The sequence below is a fragment of the Pavona decussata genome, unplaced genomic scaffold, assembly GCF_977016875.1.
Source record: "Pavona decussata unplaced genomic scaffold, jaPavDecu1.1 SCAFFOLD_229, whole genome shotgun sequence".
NCBI lineage: Eukaryota > Metazoa > Cnidaria > Anthozoa > Scleractinia > Agariciidae > Pavona > Pavona decussata.
In genome coordinates this window covers 755,001-780,538 of record NW_028145634.1, presented here as the reverse complement: position 1 = coordinate 780,538, position 25,538 = coordinate 755,001, and the positions used below count along the sequence as shown (strand labels likewise).

The 25,538-nt window shown below is 37.8% G+C and overlaps 1 protein-coding gene across 2 annotated transcripts in view; it reads left to right on the top strand.

The window, feature by feature from the left end:
• Positions 1 to 1,601: 1,601 nt before the first annotated feature.
• The window catches only part of LOC146458761 (serine/threonine-protein phosphatase 2A 56 kDa regulatory subunit gamma isoform-like), a 31,308-nt gene continuing 7,371 nt past the window's right edge, over positions 1,602 to 25,538 (top strand). Inside the window, exons 1-12 of one of the 2 annotated variants that reach the window (XM_085090323.1) lie at positions 1,602 to 1,760; positions 1,891 to 1,959; positions 2,133 to 2,295; positions 6,268 to 6,467; positions 7,880 to 7,990; positions 9,125 to 9,217; positions 11,282 to 11,412; positions 11,598 to 11,657; positions 12,503 to 12,611; positions 16,156 to 16,209; positions 21,354 to 21,404; positions 21,489 to 21,608. In XM_085090323.1, coding sequence (XP_084946449.1) covers positions 1,734 to 1,760; positions 1,891 to 1,959; positions 2,133 to 2,295; positions 6,268 to 6,467; positions 7,880 to 7,990; positions 9,125 to 9,217; positions 11,282 to 11,412; positions 11,598 to 11,657; positions 12,503 to 12,611; positions 16,156 to 16,209; positions 21,354 to 21,404; positions 21,489 to 21,608 — 1,188 coding nt within the window. In that variant the 5' untranslated portion in view covers positions 1,602 to 1,733. The remainder of the gene's footprint in view (positions 1,761 to 1,890; positions 1,960 to 2,132; positions 2,296 to 6,267; positions 6,468 to 7,879; positions 7,991 to 9,124; positions 9,218 to 11,281; positions 11,413 to 11,597; positions 11,658 to 12,502; positions 12,612 to 16,155; positions 16,210 to 21,353; positions 21,405 to 21,488; positions 21,609 to 25,538) is intronic. The other variant, XM_085090324.1, reaches the window with a different exon arrangement.

Genomic DNA, 25,538 nt, shown 5'->3' with positions numbered 1-25,538 from the left:
AATATTACATTGGGAACTCATATATGGCAAGCCGATTGTAGCAAAATTCAAAAATGGGTTTTCATTCAATCCAATGGATTTTCATTCAATTCAATGGATATTTCATTCAATTCAATGCGTATATTCATTCAATTCAATGGATCAATGCGCATATTCATTCAATTCAATGGCACCACTCGAGTATCTCGAGATGCGCAGAACGTACGCGCAGTAACAAAAGTAGGCACCGTCCTAAGTGTGGTAGGAGTGTCGCGTTTTACATCCTTCCCGTCAAACGTTGCGCCCCTGTTTTCCCTTGGACCCGACAGCACACCCATAGTGTACTCGTGGTCACTGCATTTGTTAAACACGGAGCGAGCGAGGATATCGGGGGACAATAAAACATTTTTGCCATTTGTTCAAACAGAGGATAACTCTATCGAGTGGACAAAGCGCTAGCCAGCGGAACAAATCAGGTTCTCCCTGTAATACCGATTTGGCGACATTTCCGCATAAAGTTTTTCGTTATTTTGTATTAACTCTCGTTTTCAGGAATCATTGGGTTATACGGTAAATATTCCACGCATCTGATTGGCCAGATGGCGACTTACCCAGCGGACAAAGTTATCCGCTCTTTGAACAACTTGGACCTGGAAGCGTAGACTCTTTCGGCAAAGTTTTCCTTGTTAGGTGGAATCCGGTTTATTTTGGCAAAAACCGAAAGAACTACAAATGCGAACTGAATTATAATGGTGTTGCCACTGCGTGTTAAAAATCGCACCTGTAAACACCCTCGCACAGGCCACGCTACAGCTGAAAAATCGCTTGCCTGCGTGGCTGGCGTAATCGGGGAAGGGGAGGGGGAGCGAGGGAGCGGGGAGAAAATATTCCCCTCTCCCCAATTCCCCTCATTTATTCTCGCCTTCCTCGCACCCCCTCCCCTTCCCCGATTACGCCGACCACGTAGGCTAAAAAATCGCAGGAAAACAGCGGCAAGTCAAAGAGTAAGTTGTATTTGCGACAAAGTATTGGGCTGTCTACGCGCCTGTGCAAGGGTGGCTACTTTTGATTTGAACTGTCTGAGGAGAAAAAAAAAAAGAAAACATCCGGAGAACAGGGTAGGCGCTGTGACACTAGGGTCCACTAGTTAGGCAATTTTTCCTGCAACTTGTCTCGCAATTTTGTTGCGACGCAAGTTGCACGAACAATTATTTTGTTGCTGCGATCGTTGCCAGAAGTAAAAGTCAGTTCTACTTCGTCCAACGGTAACTGTGCATACAACAAAAACGTGATTCTGTAGTGGTAAATAACATTGACTCCTTTTATTGATATTTGCCTCTCTCAGCTCGCAGACGCTCAAGTCTGGCTCGTCACGCAATCTTTCCACGAGCCAAAAGAGCGTCAGGGAAGGAAGTGCACAGTACAGGAGCTCTATATTTATAAGCTAACAAAATAAGCTAGAAGTTTCTCTTTAGGGAATTAGAAAAACACCAACACTACAGAATAAAAGGTGATCTGGGTGGTATAAGATAAATATGCGTAAAACCATTTATTTCCCGCGCTTTCATCAAAGGAAAGACCACGTGATTATCCGAATGCCATAGAAAATATCAACCAATCAGGAAACAGGTTGCTGCTGCTCCGAAGGTAACTGTGTATGATATCGATCTCCACAGGCTCTCAACTTTGTAACAGCAAAAATTGTGTTTATATCGCCATGTTTTCCGTTTACACTGGCTAAATGGATCACGACAATGCCAAATAAAGGGAAGAAAGAGAAGGTAATGTATTGAAGCGCTTTCAAATTCGCTTTTTTTCCCGGCAACTTGCGCTCGATCGCTGGGATCATAACATTTTGATCATGAATGACAGATCGATTGATCGATCTCTTGTACTTCTCTCGGTCAACAGCAGAGTTCAAAGACTGGGGGAAGTGCTAAACAAGCGAATAAAGAAAACGGAGAAGCTGTTGTCGATGAGGTGAGCGGAAAATTTCGCTTTCGTCTTGTCAAATCCTTTGTGGTTCGAATCGAATCACACTTCATTCAGACTGGATGGATATTGTTTACTGGGATGGGTGCTGACGTATTTTTCGGAACTCTTTTTTTTCAGACTAAGCTTGACGTTTTATTTTGCTTCGTCCCCGCATGCAGGCTAAACCAAAGTCTCAGCCAGTTGCACATCCTCCCAGCCAAGCTGTCAAGTTAAGGCAGTATGCAAATGGTCCGTCAATTATGAGGAAAGAGAAACGACAGAGTTCCTCGTCGTTCAACGTTAGCGACAATCGCGAGATTGTCAAACTGCCTCCGTTGAAAGGTGAGATTACACGCCGCAGCTATCCAGCAATTTTCGTTTTGGTTTTGGGCCTTTTAAATGCCCTTGGGTATTCAAAACGTGCTATATTGAAGCGAAAATTGCTTTTAATTCAACACGCTAATGGTTTGCCATTTTTGTTTGTTGTTTTCGGGTCAGTTGGTCGCAAACTGTGATAATGTCGAATTTTATTGCATTTGAGCCTGCCCGCGGGGCGTTTTGAAAGGCAAAATATACTTTACGGTTTCGTACAGTTTTGTTACGGCTTCTTTTTTTTACGATTATGTGACACTCTGTTTCAGCAGCCTTTCAAATCAATACTGAGTGTATTCATGCCCTTGTTATAGACATTAAGGTGAATACTTTTCAGCTATGAAAAATTTGCTAATGTGATAAATTCGCTTATGCATCCACAAGTCCGCAAAAAATCCATTTTTTATTTCATATCTTCCAAACAGCAATATAAACCAATTTTTTTTATTTAGGTGTTTAGATAAGCTTTAAGAAAATTTTCAGAATTAATTGAAGTACATCTTGATGTAAACAACATTGGTCCCAAGTCAAATATATCAAATTCCACTTGCAAATACTTCAATTTTCAACTTTTTAAAATCTTTTTTTATTTAAATAATTTAATTATCTGACACATAAATGGTGATTTGACTGAAATTGTGGGACCCCTCAATATTTTGTTGTTTGTGTGTTTTGCGTTCACCAGGCTTGTTGAATAAGGCTACGTTTGCTCTGTACCAAAGTTATTTTTGTGCTGGCACAGAAATCGATCTGGTATAATGTCGACAGAAAACAACATGAAATGGCCCACGATTGGTCCACGGCATACTGACTAGTTCTCTGGAGCAGATCTGGAAAAGACTTTGTTTGGCATGCCAGTCTGATTATGTGTTAATGTTAGCACTTGGAGCGTCACAAAAAACGATCCAGTGTAAAGTGTTCCACTTTTGTGAGACACACTTGCCAGCATTTTGCAAAATCCATAAAAAAAGGAGAGATGAGCTTACCTTTGTAACCTTTTTGATTTGCTTTATCAAACTGGTTGAAGATGTTTGGATACAACAAAATCATTTTTAACAAAGCTAATTATGCACTGCTAAGCCAACAGCTGAAGCTATTAGCAAGGGGTGTATTGTTGTACAGCAAACAGCTTCCTCATTTACCTTCAAAGGTTTTATTTTTGTTAGGTTTAGAATTAAAACACATCATGCAAAATTGGGTGGTATTTTTCAGACGTAAACTATATGCAATGATTCATGTGTCAAAGCTAAGAAGAGCACAAAACGTTCAGTCCAAACAAGTTGGAATTTATTGCTAACAACACAGCTGTTTCATCTCTGCCGTCATCCTAAGGTTCACTTGTGTTATGCTAAGCAGTGAGTACTCTTACCTTTACTTTAATTTTTGTGAACTTTAAAGCACAAAAATTACGGTCAAATTAGTGTGTTACAAAGGTGGTATGCCTGTCATCAGCATTGTTAAAAAGAGATATTTTTTTTGGCGTAGCCTTTTTTTCTTGAGTAATATTATTATAGAGTCACCAATGCAGTTCTCCTAATTAATGTTGGATGTTGATCCTGCATTAAATTATGTGTAAAATGCTTTTGTAAGTGTGGTTGTGGTGAGTCTTAAACTCAGCATTCAAACAGCAATAAAATTAGGTTTAATGTTTGCTTCCAAGGGTGAACTTCATGTTTCCTCAATATATAATTTTTTTCACATGTACACGACAACCTTGCAGGTATTGATGTACATGCAAATAAGGTTGCATCTGGGGCTAAGGCAATCCGCATGTCGTGTACTTAGACTTGAGTTCCTGTGGCACAGTGAAATTAGAAGTTCCCATGGATGCCATGGTAACTAGTCCGTGACAGGGGTACTCTTTTAACTACAGCAACTTCTTAGGCTTCCATATCATTTTTATTAGTTCCTATCTGTAAGCCTTTGTAGAGAACAACTGTAGAATTGAGATTATTAGGGAAGTGAAATCTTTGAACATTTCAGATTGGTTTTATTGCCTCATCTCAGAGTCCATCTAAATCCTTTGTTGAGCTTTCAAATAAAATTCTGATTCATATGTGGGATCATCCTGTGCATATTTATTACTTACACTTTGATTTTCTTTGCATTTGATAAAAAATGTCATGTTGAAATATTAAAATTATCTGATGCAAATTTTGATTTCAACTCCTTCGTTGATGGGCCAAATAATCTTTGGATTATTTTCTACACATCAGCTATGCCTTGAAAATATGTTACATGTGTAGTGAACATTTAAAAAATACTTTTAATGTGCCTTGTGATGATTTAATGTGCTTCATAGTATACCAGTGTTCGTGCAATATTGGGTGGTCAGTTTCTTATGAAGTACAATGAAAAGCAATAGAATTATATGAAAGATAAAATTACAAATTAAATGAACTAACGCACGATCTCAGGTTGCGACTGTGTCGCTTTAAATCAGTTGTCAACCTGAGTTAAACCACACTGGGTATGGCTTTTGGCTACATCCTAACCCTAACCCTGCTACTGTATGTTCTCTACCTTCCATTTTACATGTTTTTTTTTACCATTAAACAGGGTACAGGACTAATGTTTTAGCTCACTAGCCCAGTGGCTAGTATCAGGTCTGATTTCACTAGCCAAAACAAAAATTTTCACTAGCCGCAGTTTCATTACATTTTTTAATTCTAAAGACATGTAATAATAATATTAAATCTCCCACACCTGTAAAAATTTTTTTTCAATGTTTAAAAATTGCATTATTTCCAAATGAATTGAAATTTCAAGTTGACCCTAACATGAAAAAGAAGCATGCAGCACAAACAGCAACCAAAAATTAATGTTGTTCTTGTTCTCTTGATTTACTTTAAATTTGTGATAATGAAATTATATTGTTTTCATTTTTGTCTGTTGAGCACTCCAGTGCTTTTCAACTTTTACTAACCAAAATGGCTAGTGAAAGCAGAAACCTCAAAACTGAAATTTTACTAGCCAAAATGGCTAGTGAAATTACAAAACCTAATAGGCAAAACTGAATTTTTACAAGTCTGTGGCTAGTTGGCTACCATTAGTCTCAAGCCCTACTTAAAAAATTCTTTTGACATCTTCCTCGTTATGTTGTAAGAATACTTTGTTCCTGAGACAGGGGCTAAGTCACTACATAATTTAGGTTACCTGATACCTCAGGTGTCTAGCGTTTAAGCAATGTAGCACGTACAGTTTAAACTGTAGATACCTAAACCCCTATATCAAATTAAAGCTTATAGAGCTGACTATCAAACCATACCAAGAATTTTGAAATAAAATTAATTGTCAAATTTTTCACGACCTCTAATTTCGAGCGTCCGAATCACTGTTTTAAAGCTACAAGTCAAAGTGAATTTTGTTTTTTGTTAATTTAATTTGCTCCTCAGTTTCCGGACCCAAAGCGCTAAAAAAACATGTCTGCGTTTTGCCATATTCAATCGCAGTAAAAAGTTATAGAGCATTTTTGAAATAGGATGGAAAAAATGTGGAGTAATCGTACAAAAATCGCTCTCGGAGAAAAAATATTTCGAAAGAAAAAATTCGCAGACACATTTTTGTTGTTTATATGTTAAACTAGCTACTGTCCAGATTTGAAGGCAAACAAACAAATTCATTTTGAGTTTCAACTCTTTGAAGGGGCTCCTCCAAGTGAAAAAAATTTATTTGAGAAAACAGCGCTAAAAATCCGAAATTTATTTTATTTCAAAATTCTTGGTTTAGTTGGATAGCCAGCTCTATAAGCTTTAATTTGATATAAGGGTTCAGATATCTACAGTTTAAATGCTATATCGCTTGGACGCGAGACACCTCTGAAGACACCTCTGAAGGTACTGGGTAACCTTAATGTTGTAGAATAGATGTGACAAAACACAAACAAATTCCTGCTGATGTACAGTAGTCATTTTAAAGTGTTCATTTTCTGACTATTTTCAGATGCACCACCAAATGAAAGGGAGCAGCTTTTTGTCCAAAAGATTCAACAGTGCTGCATTTTGTTTGATTTTGCCATGGACCCCTTAAGCGATCTCAAATTCAAGGAAGTCAAACGAGCAGCACTTAATGAGATCGTGGACTTCATCACACACAACAAGGGTGTCATTACAGATCCCATCTACCTTGAAGTGACAAGCATGGTAAAGGTTCTTTGTTTATCTTGATTCAAAGTCTTATTCGTACAGATTGAAATACTGTTGGTTTCATGTTTAGTCTGCATAGTAGCTGTTGTCTTTTCAGAGAGCGTACGCAAAAAGGAGCAAAAAAATTAGTAGGGTTTCCTTTCCTCTCCTCCATTTTTTTTTCTCTTCCTCCTTGAAAAATTTTGTTTCACTTCTTGTACTTGCTTGGAAAAAAACAACTGCAACGCAGGCTGTTTTATGGTCAGTAAGTTGTTCTGCTGAACCGCTCAAAATTAATTGGACAGTCCCTCGCTTCTCGAGACACGTTTCACTGGTCTCAAAAATTTAGAGGATCAAGTCTTGAGTCGAGTTTCGAGGTGAGTCTTTTGAGTTAAGAGTATAAATGGGCACTGTTTTTGGCATGTGAGGTTACTAGTTTTACAATAAATAAACGTCACTGCTCCACATCGGCACCCTTAATGGAAAGATCAAAGATGATCTCAGTATCCTGGTAGTTCATGGGAAGACATTCTGAACCTCTGTAACTCTGCTTGAATTTGTCAGATTTTGACAGTGCAGGGTTGTCAACCTCACGTCTTCAAATATGGAGAATATGACGATAACAAAGCGCCTTACAGAGGTGTCCCATCAAGGCAAACTTCACGGGTACCACAAACAACGATAAACATTTCAGATATTCTTCTCAGGAAGTTGAGTCAACGACAAATAGCAAACTTCGTCAATTATCCGGGATATTACAGGCATAAATTTGTACACCAGAAGATATGGCTCAAAATCTGGAGATTACAGACATAAATCTGGAGACCGGGAGATATGGTTCAAAATCTTGAGACTCCCAAATTATCCAGGAGAGTTGACAGCCCTGCAGTGAATATTCAAAGTGCCTTTTAAGGTGTTGCCCAAATATATTTTCTTCAAGTTTAGAGATCAGCCAACTTCCAGTTAACTTCAAGCAGAGTTGCAGAGGCTCCAAGTCATCCTTTGTGGAACAGCATTGGAATGGAATTTCAACCATCAGAAAATTAATTCATTTGCAGAAGGAGAGGGAAATTTGTACAAACACCAGGGCCGAGTTGCTCAAAGCCTGATTAAGCTAATCCTGGATTAACGTCAACTTTGGTTCAAGTTTAATTACTTATCAATAACCATTCTTCCAAAAGATTTTTGGCCCTCACTTTTGACCAAGACTTTTCTTTACCTTGGGCTTGAAATTAGCCTTCAAAACCATTTTTAATGAGTGAAATGAAACATCAATCAACTTTTAATCGTAGGTTAGCTGTAATCGGCTTTCGAACAACCGGTCCCAGGGCTGTTTACACACTGAAATAACTATTTTCATGCATAAATCTAATAAATTGGTCACTATAGAACAAGCCAAGGTATTATTGAAGTTATCTTTTTATTGACAGTTTGCAGTCAACACGTTCCGGACTCTTCCTCCGCCGTCAAATCCTAATGGCGCTGAGTTTGATCCAGAGGAAGATGAACCCAATTTGGAAGCTGCATGGCCTCATCTTCAGGTGGAGTATTATTAAATGTCACTTTCACATTCAGAAGTTGGTCAGTGCAATTTGCAGACTGTAGAATGCATGTTAAAGCTAACTTGATGGAGACTAGATTGAGCTTGATAAGGTTAGAGCTAAATTCCTTGGGAGCTTTTGTATAACAGTTTTAAGACTGCTTTCAAGAGTTTTGAAAAAGGACCTGAAACTCTTTTTCAGGCATCGTGTAAGACTGTTTTGATGGACCCTGAGGGTACCAATTTTAACCAGTAGTACTGTTGTTGAGTTTCCTGTCATATTTTTTCTTCAGGTGGTGATTTGATACTTCTGTATCAGCACCTTATTTAGCACCGAACCTTGAAAGTTTTGCCCATGAAAGTTACCGCAAACCCTCCTTTCAATTCTTCAAGGGATTCCCCACCACCTACCAAGATGTCTCATCATTTTAGTTTACAGTGTTAAGAGTCACATCAAGTAGTACACAACCTTGGTGTTTTTCAAATTTAAAATTTGGCTTTTTTATATAAAAAATAAAATAAATACAAGTGCATACTATTAGAAAGAGCACTATGTTTTAGAGGTGAAGATTCACGACAAAGACAGTAGCAAAAAAGAAAAAAAAATGGTGCGAATAATTTCTTTGATTCCTGTTTTGCAAGGTGTACATACTGCCATGCAAAGTTGCTAAAGTTTGAAATTAACTGACCTGTATGAACATTCAAGTATTTTCTATTTAAAAGGTAAAGTTGCACTATAGGCCTAAGTGCCCTACATGGCTGGAGCTTAACCCAGTTTCTGTAGCATGAAGCAACCAGGAGTATTGCTACTCCCCCCTGGATGGGATGCTAGTCTATCACAGGGTTACCCCCAGCAGTATGTCACCGGTACACATTGATACACAAGAAGAGACAATGTGGATTGAAGATTCTTGTGTAAGGAAACAACACAGCAGTAAAGCAACCAACCGATATTGAACCACTGACCCTCCGATTGTCCAGTCAATAGTCCAGTGCGCTAAGCACTACACCACCCCACCTCCATTGTAAAGGGGAAGAGGCTTTTTACAAGAAACCAGCACAACTCTACGAATCTTTGTAACTGAACAGCAAGACTACGGCACTTACATCTATCTTACTGTTCTTCATCTTTCAGATTGTGTATGAATTATTCTTGAGGTTCTTAGAATCCCAAGATTTTCAGCCATCTGCGGCCAAGAAATTCATTGATCAGAAATTTGTCATGCAGGTAATATGTGAAAAAAGAGAGAATGGAGCCCTAGACATTTATAAATAGGGAATGTTTGTTAAATTTTATACATAGACCAAATTAAGGATGGTGCCTACATTTGTTACTGCGCATGTGTTCTGCGCATCTCGAGATACTCGGGTTTCTTATGGGTGGTGCCTACCAATACAGGGATATTTTTGCTAAACTATGCGCAGAAAGCTGAGCTTAGCAAGTGCTCTTGGTATTTAGAAAGAAAATTGGGGGTAGCCATGAATTTTTCAGAGATAATAAAGCTTCAATTTGAAAAAAAATGCCATGCATTGCTTTGTATTTTAGCCCCTTTTCAGGGCTCGCAATAATTTCCAGAGTCTCCGGACACGATGACCGGCCTAATTCATTTTAGCTTGGTCACGTACCGTTTCTGGCCGGTCAAATTATATAAAATAAGTAACTCTTAAAACAGGGGCCCATGAACCAAAACTGGCGTTATATATTTCCAAAATAGTTAAAGCACTTAAAAGCACTCATTGTCAACAACAAAAGTAAATTACAGCAGCAAAATGAAAATAAGCTTACAGTGTATGTGTATTAATACGTACTGTACACTGTCTGTAAGACTAACCCTCAACATGTTAAATATCGTTATCGTATACATTAAATTTGTAAATAAGTAAATGCACAGTAAATGCCTCCAAATATAATGATTTCTGGTGTACGTATCACGGTGTCAGATCTTGATCCTAAAACTCCGCCAGTAATCCATGTTTATACACCTCATTACAAGAGATTCATCGAGAAAAGCTTAGTAACCAGGCATTTTAACTTGGGTGTGCCGGAACCGGAAGACACACAGACACACAGATAAACTTGCGAAGATTGGAATAACTATTGGTTTTATAAAGTATAATTCCTTTGCTTTTGTACTTTGATTATATTTATTCTGGGCTGAGGAATTACTTTATATGCAGGGAGAAATGCAAAACTTGAAAATTAACTAATAAAAGTGAATTAGAAAATAAATTATTTTTAACTTTGTGATCGGAAGTGCATGAACCCCGATGTCTGTTTTCAATGCCCGGATTGTAAACAACGGTTCTTGTTGCATTTCACCCAGGATTTCAGATCAAAGTTCCGCAAATGACAATACACAGCGACTTGCTACAACTGAAAAAACTGAACAGCATGGAAATTTTAATTTATTTCATTTTCAAAACGATCAAATGTGACCGGTCAACATGACCGGCAAGACGAAAGGTTGACCGGTCAACTCCCAAATCAGTCCAGACATTGTCCGTTGACCGGCCGTTATTTCAAGCCCTGCCTTTTAGAATAATAATATTGTTGCTTAATTATCTCTAAAAAAAAAAGGCGTGTTTACCCCAAATTTTCTTCTTGGACTCCAATAGCCCTTGCTAAGATCTGCTTTTCCCTCATAGTCATAAGCTGCGAAAAATATCTCTGTATTAGTAGGCACCATCCTTAATTTGTTCAATTTAGGGTTTGTACCAAAATATTAATCCTGTGTCTGACTTGTTTTGAGTCACTGATTAGTCAGGTTTCTCTTTAAAGTAAATCCAAATAATCATGGTAAATTTGCATTTACAAATTTTATTGCTGTGTCTGGGCTCTAAAATCTTAATTTGCCCTAAGGCCCCAGTCCTTCTAACAAATTTTGTAACTTATGTTTAATAACTGACAGAAATGATCAATTATTGATTGGCTTGGCTGAAAAGTATAATACTAAGTGAAAATTTGGCCATAAGATTACAAATTGCTGTAGGCCAGTTCTGGTAACTTAGCATTAAGATTGGGTGTTATGTAAGAAATATACATGTACATGTAGCTCTGTGCTGAAAGCTTACATTCTTAGAATAAACCTATTGCTTTTCAAAAAGTTGAGCAATGAAAATCCAAAGAAAAATCCAAAGAGGACTCGATGTTTGTTGCTTGTTGTGATAGTGAGTCTGTCTGTCGAAGTAGAGCTATTATGGAACAATTTTGATTTCATGCCAAATTTCATTAAGCATAGCTTTTGACCAAGCCCCTGAATAATATTGTTGATTGTTGTTGTTTTCTGTTCAGCTTCTTGACCTGTTTGACAGTGAAGATCCGAGAGAAAGAGACTTCCTCAAGACAGTTCTCCATAGAATATATGGCAAGTTTTTGGGCCTGAGAGCATATATCAGGAAACATATTAATAATATATTTTACAGGTGAGTTTTTCAATAATTGGCACATGTATGTCTTTTTGTTCAAGAGGGATGTCTTTGAGAAAGAAGGGCAAAAACACTTAAACAAGTTTTCAACAGTGGTACAATTTGAAAACTGGCACTTTGAGCATCATGCCAAACAAGCAACATTTGACTGGTTGTATAAAAAAAAGTGTTTTCTCTTGCAGATTTATATACGAAACAGAACACCACAATGGAATTGCAGAGCTGCTAGAAATATTAGGAAGGTAGGTGACTTCTTGAGATTCCTTTCTTTTGTTTTTCTTTGCTTATAAGAAACAACATAATTGAAGAGACTGTAACTTGATCCACTGACTGCTAAGAATGAAAGCCTAACCCATTTGCCCAGCTGGAACCCATGTGATCTGTGTTGGTATCCTGACATCATATGGGCTGTTGTGGTACTCATACACAGGGTATTTCCCTGGATACCTTGATCTTTTTTTCTTTTCATTTACTCGCTGAAATGTCTTTTTACCAGCCTGTTTATGCACCACTGGTTTTGCTGCAGATTTTATAAAAAAAGTGATCATGTGATGGTAATTTTGCTACCTGTAAGGTCCTTGATGTGGGAACTTGTGATGAATGAATTTAATTGTGCAGTCTTGCACCTTAAATGGCCTCAGCTGATACATTCTGCATGGTACAATGCAGGTAATAATGATGATGACAGTATTATCTTCATGGAAATACAGTTTCCCTGTACTAATGTTTCCAAAGAACAAGTTTTTTCAGAGGACACAAGATGTAGCAGTATAGTTTGAAATTCATTTATTGCAAGTTCCAGTGTCACAAATGTGGCAATCAACAAAATAGTCATCCCATGGTCGCACAAAACAGGATGAAAAAAAAAAGCCATTTCAACAAACAGTTGGGATCAATTTATTATAGTAAAAATCAGCGTTCGGTAAATCCTAATTTGATTTGGTTCCAGTAGTCATAGATATATCAGTCATAAAAGGGAAAGTCAGTTTATTTCTTGATTTCATTGTCAACTCCTCTTCGTCATGTTTACTTACATGTTGTTTTGCATTCTAATGTCTTGTATTATTAATAATTATTTTATTTGCAGTATTATCAATGGTTTTGCTCTTCCACTAAAGGAAGAACACAAACAATTTCTGATGAAGGTGTTGATGCCGCTTCACAAAGCCAAAGCACTCAGCATGTACCATCCTCAGGTAAGATTCACACGGAACTTTCATTCGAAGTTTTGAACTTTAATAGGTGGGTACTTTAAGGATGGTGCCTGCTAATAAAAAAGTATTTTTGTGTGGTTTATGACTGTCTGGGGAAAGCAGATCTTAGCAAGGGCTGTTGAAATCCAAAAAGAAAATTGGGGGGTAACTATGCATTTTTCAGAGATAATTAAGCAACAATAATTATTCTTAATTTAAGCACCAAAATACAAGACAATGTACAGATTTTTTTTCTCCAAATTGAAGCTTAATTATCTCTGGAAAATGCATGGTTACTTATAAGTGGTGGAAAAATATTTCTGTTTTAGCAGGCACCACCTTTAAGAATTCCGACTTTCTCAGACCATCCTGAGATGCACAGAACGTATGCACAGTAGCAAAAGGGGACACTGTCCTTAATAGATGGGTACTCTAAATTGCGTGTGTAGGCAGAGTGGTGTAGTGGTTAGTGCATTGGACATTTGGTCAGAGGATTGGAAGATTGCAGGGTTGGTATAGTTCAGGGCTTGGTTGGTCTCTTTGTAATTATTGTTAAAAACTGTTGAGGACAAAAAAACTTTGCTCCACATTGTCTTTCTTCACCAAGGTGTACAATCGGATACTGGCGACATACTGCTGGGAAAAACACTGTGATGCACTAGCATCCCTCTGGGGGTGGGGGGGGGGGGGGGGTTACAAAACTATCAGTGCAACAGAAACCGGGTTAATGGTCCAGCTGTGTGGGCCACTTAGGCTCATAGTTTGACTTACCTTTTTAAAAGTAAGGAATTGCGCAACTAATTTGTAAGATGGTTAATTTTAAAGTGGTGCATACGCAGGTTGTTAGAGGCAGTTTCATTGCGAATGTGAATCACATTTTTAGGAACATCAGTAGATGGAATTTTTGTTCAGCTGATTGCTCTATGAAAAGAGGTTATGAAAGTTCATTTCTAAATGGAGACACTCAATTTTATTGGAGATCGTCGGTGTACAGTATTCTTCATTGGCTTGTGTTTCCACAGTTTCACTCAAAAGAGGATGAATTCTTTAAAGTGCCCATATCGGAAAATTTTTTATTTTCTTATCTGAATCTAAACATCACCCTAAGAACTTCAGTGAAAAAATTTTTCGATTTGCATAAAACGCGAATTTTTTATGAATTTTACAAATCTTTAAAATCCTATTTTATTGCGGTCCACCCGCCCCGCTGATGAGAATGCCGACAGGCTCACAATAGGGCCACGTGACATGGTCTGTGACGTACATTCAGGAACTCTCGAGTCTATGCACTCACTTGACCTTCAGTAAAGTACATTCGCGGCAGAAAGAAAATCGTCAGATTCACCGGTAGGAAGGAAAAACTTAGCTCCAAATAAGTATATTCCATGGCAGAAAACTTATCTGACACGGAAAGTGAGCAAACCGCTGAAGAAAGCAGCTAGGACGAATTTGAAAGCGTCGAAGTCGAGGCGATAGATGGCGTCCACGAGACAAGTAATACGTGTGAAGATGATGATACACTCGAACCGTACGCGGACGAGCCGATAGCAGACGAAGAATGGCTAAAAAGATATCGCAAGGAACAAGAGGAGAAGCGACGACTCGAGGAAGATTTAACGAAACGCTTGAAGAATAGAGTGCGTGTTAGTGGATGGTAAATTTCTCACCTTGCATTTTGCATACGCGCTCTTCATTATCATCTGTCAAAACTATGGCCAAGTACTCACAAACATTCGAACGAATTATTTTCCATGTAGATGTACTTGTGGTAACTGTAGCCGTGATCTGCTAGCAAATATCAGCGAGTGCTACTGCTGCAAGGAACTCGAAGGCAATTGGGAAGCGCTGACTAGCGACATTGTTCTCGTGGAACTACAGGAAGGACACGTGTTGAACTGTGATAATAATAGCTTGTCTCGATCTCTGAAATTTCGGCCGTAAATTTAATTGTAGGATGGAAGTTGTTAGCTTGTCCAATGAACAGGTTAATTTCCTTTTTGTCACTGTCCCACAGTTAACAAAATCCATTGTATCTTTTAGGCGCATACGTCTTGCGAAATGTTCGAAGTCTAACAAGAGTTGGCGTCTAATGTAATTCGTGTCTGTCACCGGTGTCGGGACAAATTTGAGCCCTTTAGAAATAACGCTAACAGGCTGTCGCTAAGTTGTTTGTTTGAAAAATTCTTCATGAATTTCTCGTGTTTTTCTCTTTGTATCTCAATCCATTTTTTTGCCAATTTTTTTCTGCGCTCTTTGCGCTTGTTATTTGTTTTGTGCCCTTTTTTATTTTGAACCCCCGTTGTGGTGGTTAGGTTTTCAGAGATAAAGCTGTTATACTTTTCAACATTTTTATTGTTTGCAGAATTCTGCAACACATGTGTGTACAATATTTGTTTGAGCTCGTTGAATTCTTGCTGCAGTTTATCTACCTTATCTACATCATGGTTTACAATGTTTTCTGTGTCCGCCGAGTGCGACCGTTCTCGCATCGATCTATTTACATCAGTGGTAGCATTTGTGCTAGTATTTTTTGAGAGCTTGGTCTCAACGAAACTTCGCGGATCTCACGATCTATGAGAATATATACCAAAACAATTACGCTATATTTTATAAAACTTGCGACTGAGTTAACAGTGAGGTCAAACTATAAACCTCAGAAGGTTACAACGCTTAGAATGTCACAAGCGGGTGTGAATATTCAGCATCGAAAGCTTACCATTCGCTTTTCCCTGCTCCTCTTCGAAGGTGTCTCTCGGTCTTCGTCTTCCTTTCGCTTAGCTGTTTTAAAGGATAAACACAAACGCGATGTCATCCTACTTCAGTTCACGTTTTAAGTTTAAACCTGAATTCATCAGCCTTGTGAAATCTTCGTCATTGAAGCGCATCGAGCACAAGGACGAGGTCTTTCCAGGCACCCGTCCACATCTTCCTCCGCTCCAGCATAAAATCGATCCATTTCTTTCGCCTCCTCAGTCTTTGCGGGCATGTAGTGCCAAAGAAAGGAATCCTCTGCATGCTTATTCCATTTGCTTCGTCTTTGATGTTTCCACATCTCGCTGCAACACATCTTTCCGGCATTTTCGAGAAACGTGCAGAAATAAAGGCTGAAGTCACGTGTTCCTGAATCTACGTCACAGCTCTTGCTAAACCGAGAGGAGACTAATGCGAATCCTGGGTCAAAATGGCGGCAAATTTGAACGTCTTATAAAATTCATAAAAAATTAGCGTTTTATGCAAATCGAAAAATTTTTTCACTGAAGTTCTTAGGGTGATGTTTAGATTCAGATAAGAAAATAAAAAATTTTCCGATATGGGCACTTTAAGTCAATTTATTCACTTTTACTTGTACCTTCCAATTTTCCTGGTAAAATTCAGATGTTGCAGTCTGACTAATTTCATTGTTTTAAAAATAACAGAAGTCTCAAGCAGAAGTCTCAAGTTAGCATTGCTGTTGTAGAACACACTTGCATTTATCTTAAACATGGGAGCCTTGTTACTTACAGGTAGTAACAATTACTATAATAATTATTTTTATTTGCATTTGCAGTTGGCTTATTGCATCGTACAGTTCTTGGAAAAAGACCCCACCCTAACTGAACTGGTAAGAGTTATGATATTACTGGCAGATATCTTAATGTGCAAAAACTCAACTCTTTCCATTTCTCACAGTAAATAACTACAGTCGAACCTGTATATTATGGCCCTGTATTAAGTGGCCACCTCTATTAAGCGGCCGCGGCCACCCTGTAGCAGTCCTATGTTTGTCTTTCTTTGTTATTTTTACCTGTATTAAGCGGCCACCCTTGAATGGAAATTAAGCCATATGTCATTTTATGCAGTATTTTCTTGTGTTTAAAAGGTGATCCAGCATCACTATAAAGAAATAAAATGTACAAAGCTACTGTAAGCTGATACTCGGCCGTTTAATATCGTTAACACTTTTCAGATGTCCGCACTGTGCTGAAGTACAGTACCATATCACGAACGCTAAAAAAAGTTTGTTTTGAATATGCTTTCATCTTTAATTAACTTGTTCTTCAGCAATGTGACATTGAACATTGAGCGTAACAACTATGAAATGACGGAACTAATCATGAGATATTTTGTTGTGAACTGTAAGTCATAGAAATAGAGCACTGTATACCGTAGAAGAGTAGAGGACAATTTATATTTATTGCATAGTACTTTTACACAATGTTACTTACATTATACCATTAAGTTACAACTAGCTGGCACTGAACTTTAAAGTATTGATCACTTGAAAGAGTACTAGTGTTGATTGTTCTATTGTTTCCTTGCATGAAGTTTTTTGTATGATACGCCATTAAAATTGACGTTAGACGACGCCCAGTGAGTATTTTTAGTGATCCTGTATTAAGCGGCCACCTGTATTAAGCGGCCAGTTCCTCAAGTCCCGAGGGTGGCCGTTATATACAGGTTCCACTGTATGTAAGATTCAAGGAGCACTGTCATGGAGATTTTGCTGTATGTTGGCCAAAACTCCTCAAATATTTGACTAAGAATCCTTTCTTTAACATGAAATCGCTCTTACAGAACTGCGAGAAAAATATGAAATAATTTCTCAGAGGAAGAATAAACTACATGTATAATGTGCAGTTCTAGAAAAAATCCATACCCATCCCATGGAAGGTCATCGGAAAATATTCCTAGGGGGAGGGGGGTCTTTAAAGTCAAATTTTTAGAAGCAAAGTATGAAGCTAAACTGCAATACAGGTGATCTTGACAGTAGTAGGGTCAGTTTACTCAGAAAGCGATGAGTTTGTTATGAGTGTGGCTAAAAACGTAATGACACTCCTGCATTTAACAATCCTTCTGTCAAAATAAGCTCTTAAGAACGGTTTGCTGTAAGGACCGACTAAGCGTATACAAAATAGAAAAAACCGATTTCCCCAAACTTTGCCAGAATAAAGAGCTTGGTGAACTACCTCTAAAAATATAAGTTTCATTTTGTTTAGAGCTTTATTTATTTTGGGGGAATTTTTTTAAGATTTTACCCATGGAGGCGGGCTAAAATCACGCCGAAGTAGGCACTTTTGTAGAAGCTCCCTTTTATACAAGGAGCCTTTTCTAGAAAAGATTAACCCAACAGAACGAACAATTTTATTTTCTTAGATGACTAGCGGCGTTACAGTTAAATAAAACGTAAACATGTATTTTTGACCAATTTTTTAAGTTGCGCCTTTTTACCGGTGATTATAACAACCTAATTTTGGCTAAATTCAAGGACAAAAAAAGCATTTTGGTACATCGCTTTGCCCTACGAAACTACACTCCGGGAAAACATAATCATTTCAACTAAACATTGATCGAATAAAAAATTGGGGTAAATTAAACAGCGAGTTCTCAGAGCGTTTTCAAAACATGTCACTTCAGCAATTAAGAGCGACCTTTGACCTTTTATAGCGAGGGGAAATATAAACGAGAGCTCATAAACCTTGACTTTCCTTCGCCGGAAGACGCTTATTTTTACTCTGCTGGCACATTTTGAGTAAAGGAAAACTACACATTTGAATTTGAAGTTATGTTCTAGCTATGAAAGATAATTTGAAAAGTAAAATTAGCAATTCAATTCGACTTTGCGTAGGCGGTTCCGATTTGTTTACTACGAAATTGCGATTTTAAAGCCTGTTTACAATACAAATACGGCATCAACTACAAGGTAAACCTCATTTTACTGAATGATATCGATTAATAAATCCTTCTTACCTTAGAGATCTTTTCCTGCCTAAAAAACACGGTCCTTGTTCATTGCAAAAGTGTATTGACCGAGATCGCGGAACGCCTCAAGCCAAAGAACAAGTTAACGAAACCACAGGAATGCCAGGAGTACATTTCGTACTGAGATGTGTACTTACATATTTCGGTATTACTATGACACGTCAATTCAAAACGCCTTTTTTTCTTTTCGGACACTAAGATGTAATATCTTAATCACTTAAAGATCACGTAAATTGAAAAGAGCGCCGTGTCCCGAAAGCTAACTTCTTTTGTTCGTTGCACGTTGTACTTGCTGAGTGTACAGTGGATTTTTTCGTGAGTGGCTTCGACCACCGGAGTCAGTGGTGCTTATATATGGCTGTGTGTGAATATGGGTAGATTGTAGGGGAAACATGTGGTTCAAGTGTGAACAATTTAGCCAATGTGAAAAGCTTAATCCTTGCAAAGTGTACCAAATCCACGCAAGGGCATCTGCGTTATTGCAACACTCGAGACGCTATGTAAGACTGAAGCAAAGTTGTTTTCGGCACGGGCAGGTATGTTTTAGTGGTGTGTACTGTGTATATGAATGCCCAACATAAATTAATTTAAAAATATTTACTCTCAAAACAAAGAGAGTTTTTTTTCTTTTCTTTTCCTTCTTTTTTAACGTTGGAAGTTACAATTAACCTCTAAGTCAGCTAACGTGGTTAAATTTGTATATGATTTGCGTTTTTTATATCAAGAATCGTCACGGATCAGTAAGTTTTCGTTTATCTTTAAAGCTTGAACATCTTCTAAGGAGTAATTTTTAAACCAAAACCCTTCTGTAGCGAACTTAACAGAGGTCAAAGGCCGCAAACGTTAGTAAACATTGCGATGTTTTCGATGCGTTTACGAAACGCTTAAAATAATTTAATTTAATTAAAACTTGTTTAAAAGTCACGAAACAACTAAGCTACGGCAAACGTAAAGGCAAAAAGCTTTCTTGTTGCTTTATAAATATACAAAGGGAAAAGTTTCCCTGATCATCAATACTTAAGTCCGTGAAGAAGGATTTTTTGCCTAAAACCACAAAAGATGTACGGACGAGCATGATAGCCTTGTTTGTTTCACAAGAAGAGAACGTGACTTATTAGATTTGCGGGCCTTCAAGGAACTGAATGTATGTGACAAGAGAAATTGAATTTATTAATTCGTTCAGGTCGGGGGCGGAGGCGGGGGGGAGGGGGGGGGGGGACAACAAATGTGGGCGGTGGTGAATAAAACATTAATGCATTCTATTTTCTATATGTTAAAATTTCCAAGGTAAAAAGCAAGGTAAAGTACCTGTAGTAATTGACTGTTTTACCTTCAAAGGCATTTTTGAGAAAAGCGAAAGTCACCTTGAGCTCACTATTTGACCGAGACATCGGGACACATTTGGTATCAGATGGCGTTCAAATAAGAGGATCTGTGCCGCTCCCATTGAATGGGCATGGCATGGGACGTCAGTGTCAGGGGAGAAGGGAATATCATCTATACATGCTAATGGCTTTTTTGGGGCGTCTACAGACGGATTCCACCCAAGGCTGTAGCACCTCATATTACTACTCACCCGAGACAATCGCCGTATCCCTATCTATAGTTTTGGTTGAAGTTTATTGTCTTATTATAATTATTACTTGTTTGTGATGCAAGGAATTTATTTCTATTTCTGTATCTTTTTTCACTTAAGACTTCGTTGGATTGACAGCAAGTTGTAAGATCACAAGAAAGAAAAAATGGGTACAGCCACAATGTGGAATTAGCCTATATCATTCCCATTTTTTAATCGCAGTTTCCTAAATGTCACAGAGATCTGACAAGTCGCAACGTTTGTCATATAAAGGTAGTTCATTATTAATGGACAGTACAGTGCAAAACGAATCACTGTTAAATAAATAAAAGAGCTGTGCGGTCCCGGTATTGTACAATTTTATACAGTGGGATTCCTGTGGCTTTATTTGGTTAATCGTTCAGCGATCGGGCGGCTTAATAATTTTGCAATGAATGCAGGCTATGTCTTTTTTTAGTCAAGAAAAGATCTCTAAGGTAAGAAGGATTTATTGATCATTCAGTAGAATGAGGTTTACCTTGTAGTGGATGCCGTATTTGTGTTGTAAACAGACTTTAAAATCGCAATTTCGTGGTAAATAAATCGGAACCGCCTACGCAAAGTCGAATTGAATTGCTAATTTTGCTTTTCAAATTATCTTTCATAGCTAGTACATAACTTCAAATTCAAATGTGTAGTTTTCCTTTACCCAAAATGTGCCAGCAGAGTAAAAACAAGCGTCTTTCGGCGAAGGAAAGTCAAGGTTTATGAGCTCTTGTTTATATTTCCCCTCGCTATAAAAGGTCAAAGGTCGCTCTTAATTGCTGAAGTGACATGTTTTGAAAACGCTCTGAGAACTCGCTGTTTAATTTACCCCAATTTTTTATTCGATCAATGTTTAGTTGAAATGATTATGTTTTCCCGGAGTGTAGTTTCGTAGGGCAAAGCGATGTACCAAAATGCTTTTTTTGTCCTTGAATTTAGCCAAAATTAGGTTGTTATAATCACCGGTAAAGAGGCGCAACTTAAAAAATTGGTCAAAAATTCATGTTTACGTTTTATTTATCTGTAACGCCGCTAGTCATCTAAGAAAATAAAATTGTTCGTTCTGTTGGGTTAATCTTTTCTAGAAAAGGCTCCCTGTATAAAAGGGAGCTTCTACAAAAGTGCCTACTTCGGCGTGATTTTAGCCCGCCTCCATGGGTAAAATCTTAAAAAAATTCCCCCAAAATAAATAAAGCTCTAAACAAAATGAAACTTATATTTTTAGAGGTAGTTCACCAAGCCCTTTATTCTGGCAAAGTTTGGGGAAATCGGTTTTTTCTATTTTGAATACGCTTAGTCGGTCCTTACAGCAAACTGTTCTTAAAAAGTCCTTTGGATAAATATGTTATTTGGAATTTTTTTTAAACATTTAATAATTTTGTTGTAATCTCTTATTTTCTCTCTAGGTAATACTGTCACTTATGAAATTCTGGCCCAAAGTTCACAGCCCAAAAGAGGTCAGTTTGTAGTGGTTAGATTCAGCTGTTTTTTAAATCTTTATTCAAGAGTGCCAGTTTCATAGATTTATTTTATCCATTCAGGTGATGTTCCTCAACGAACTTGAAGAAATTCTTGATGTCATTGAGCCGTTGGAATTCTCCAAAGTGTTAGAGCCACTCTTCCGACAGCTGGCAAAATGTATATCCAGTCCACACTTTCAAGTAAGTTTAGTCTACCTTAGAAAGGATAGGACACTAGGCGGTTCAATAATAATAATAATAATAATAATTATTGTAATAAAATGCATCCTCCATCACTAAAAAGTGGTTTTCAGGGGGGTCATCTAAAATAAAAAAATTAGAAACAAGTAACATAAAAAATCCCCTAGGATAAGATTTGAAAAAAGGTTCAATGTAGAACTTGTTGATAAAGCTGGGGTGGTGGAGTAACAAAAATGAAATTACATTTGTGACCCTGTTTACAATAACAGGGATTAAGGAGAGAAACGTTTTTTCGTGTTTTAAACAAGAATGAGTTTAAACACTGTTAAAATGCATGAAAATGCTGTTTAAACATGTCAGAAACACTTAAAACAACAACAACAAAAAAATTGAAGGGTAGTTACATTTAATTGCAAAATGAAACAGCTCATTTTGAACTGGATGTTAAACCTGTCAAAAAGTGTTTTAACACCATTTGCATGTGTTTAAATAGCTTTGTTTAAAAATGCTTTTTCTAAAAACACTGTTTTAACACTTTGAATACTCTTAAAATGTACGTGTATGTAAATGCTGTTTAGTCATGTCAAAAACACTTTAAACAAAACGAAGTTGAGGTGTAGTTACATGTAATAGCAAAATGAAACAGCCCATTTTGAACTGGGTGTTAAACCTGTCAAAAAGTGTTTGAACACTATTTGCATGTGTTTAAATTAGCTTTGTTTAAATGCATTAAAACACTGTTTTAACACTTTAAACAACACAAAATAGTTACCCCTAACAGAGCAGCTTAAAGCAATAATTTATGGGCAAGCAAACCAAGTTACTGTCACAAGGCATTATTTATCATGAATTCTTTGATTCCAGAATTATCATAAATTGAGGTTTAATTAATAGCAAAATGAAACACAGACCATTTTGAACTGGGTGTTTAAGCGTGTTAAAAAGGGTTTAAACACTGTTTCCATGTATTTAAATGCCTCTATTTAAACACATTAAAACACTGTTTTCCTGATAAATTGGGTCACCCCGAGGTTTATCCCAGTAAATAAATGTGAATGATGCATACCATTGATATCCCAGTCCCCCTTTGCTGCCCAGAGACTTGCTCAAGCTTTGAAAACCACAGGTCACCAAAGCGTATGTGACACAGGTTACCACGCAAGCGTGATTTAAGAGTTTGTATGGAGTTAAAAATAAATCGAAATTTAGACAACAATTTTCCCTAAAAAACCCACAAAAAATATACTTAACTCTGAAAAAGCTTACCCGGTGTGTTTTGCTGTGTTTTCAATGCTCTTCAGTGTTTCCAAACCTGTTTTGAGCAGTTTATCTCTCAGCAGCTGGTCCACGTGCATCACTGTATTATGTTAATGACAAGGTAGGAAACTACAAGTCGAATTTCAATGAAATTTGGCCCGTCATTTAAGGAGAGCACTTCGAAAACCTCGCTAAAATTTGCTTGAAACTTAAGCTCTCGCTTACCTGCCTCAAAATATGGCAAGAAGGATGATGTGTGGTCCCTCCTGGGTAGCTCATTTACGGAAGAGTTCATTTATTGAGACACAGGCCTTCGTTGAAAACAAAGTTCATTTCAAATCGGGTGCCATTTTTGCCGCCGACAGAGCCGTGTCCCTGGAATGTTGGAACAAACTCACGGTCAAACCTAGGCACGAGTACTAAAATGTGCCCAGCCGGGGAAATCCACGGGAAGCCTTTGGCACGTAACAAACCACACACACCCCCTCCCGGCTAAGCGCAGTTCTGTACAAGCCAGCCGTGCTTGGCGTGACAGCAAGAAACGTCTCTTGAGAATATGAATTGACTTTTGTATTATTAATTTTTTGTTTATTATGAATTTCCCAATTTTCCAACTCGTTAACTTACGAGTTGGCTTTTATTGAATAAAAGCTGACTGAAAGAAACTGAAATTTGTCTTTGTATACACGCTCTCCAAAAAATCTTGAATTTCGCAAAGTTGTTGTTTTGCCGAGAACGGCAACATTTTTTAAAAAACGTGTAAGGTCAATGTTTTGCTCATTAAACCTTTTGTATTTCGAAGTCTCATTGCCGGTTTATTCCTTGCGAGCAGGAGGGCAGGAAGAAAAAATAATCTAAGTCGTTTGACAAGATCTGGCGATGAGTGTTTAGTCGTTTTCGGTAGGTCTCAGTCAATACCATCAAATTTTGGTACGAAGTTACATCCGCTGCAAGATGTAGTCACTTTCGTGGATGAGCAAATATGTCAAGGTAATTCGGTATAAGTTGTATATTTATTTATATTCTCTTGTCACGTTAATGCGAACCTAGCTCAATTATATATACCATCTAGCAGGCTAACTGATGAACGGAATAATGTTTTACGCGTTACTGAAAAAGGCCGCCATAAGGTCGGCTGGCTGGTACAGAACTGCACTTAGCCGTGAGAGGGTGTGTGTGGTTTGTTACGTGCCAAAGGCTTCCTGTGGATTTCCCCGGCTGGGCACATTTTAGTACTCGTGCCTAGGTTTGACCGTGAGTTTGTTCCAACATTCCAGGGACACGGCTCTGTCGGCGGCAAAAATGGCACCCGATTTGAAATGAACTTTGTTTTCAACGAAGGCCTGTGTCTCAATAAATGAACTCTTCCGTAAATGAGCTACCCAGGAGGGACTGCACATCATCCTTCTTGTCATATTTTGAGGCAGGTAAGCGAGAGCTTAAGTTTCAAGCAAATTTTAGCGAGGTTTTCGAAATGCTCTCCTTAAATGACAGGCCAAATTTCATTGAAATTCGACTTGTAGTTTCCTACCTTGTCATTAACATAATACAGTGATGCACGTGGACTAGCTGCTGAGAGATAAACCGCTCAAAACAACGTTTGGAAGCACTGAGAAGCATTGAAAACAAAGCAAAACACATCGGGTAAGCTTTTTCAGAGTTAAGTATATTTTTTGTGGGTTTTTTAGGAAAAATTGTTGTCTAAATTTTGATTTATTTTTAACTCCATACAAACTCTTAAATCACGCTTGCATGGTAACCTGTGTCACATAAGCTTTGGTGACCTGTGTGAAAACCATAGAAAAATTGGACAGTTTGGGAAAAAACAACCTGTTGTGCATTTTAGGGGTGAAATGATTCAGCTTCACCCAGATACAATGGGTATCATGATCCACTTGTCACAATTGTTTTTTTTTTTTTTTATTTCATACACCAGCTTTATTTTCTGTTTGTTTGGCTGAAGAATTTGATGTTACGGAAAGCAAAATGTTATACTTTTGTTTCAAGTGCATTGCCAAGTACATCCTATTTCCTGATTAATTTAGAACTCAAATCAGAAAAGACATCAGTAAAGCAAATTTTGCAAGTAGCAGTATTTCTGTCATCATCTCTGAAACCGAAATGCCTCCGAACAGGAGACTGGAAAGTTAGTGGTGGGTCCTTGAGTTTCATGGTCTAGTTCAGCAATTTTTCTGAACACATGCTTCAGAATCTCTCAAAACAAGAATGTTAATTGGATGCTGGAAAACTCTTTTGGCCAATGTGCAGTTCCAGAAAATATCCATACTCCCCCCACAGAAGGGTTTTTTGTTTTGCACGCCCCCTCCCCCTAGGAAATTCCAGTTTAGCTTCATACTTTACTTCTAAAATTTTAGCTTTTAAGACCCCCCTCCCCCTAGGAATTTCCAATGACCTTCCAAGGGGTGGGTATGGATTTTTTCTGGAACTGCACAATCAGATAAATTTTGTTATGTGTAGCACTATCAAATTGAAAATGGCGAAAACAGCTACTGTAGAAAGTAAAATTGAAATGTTTGTATCATGATTCAGCTCTATTGCAATGAATCATTTCACTGCATGGTACCTACAGTGCATTGTAGTTTCTTTGCGAGTGACCTTGAGTTCCTTCAAAGATGACACCCTGGGGTTTTTTTCCTGTTATGTGCACTTCAC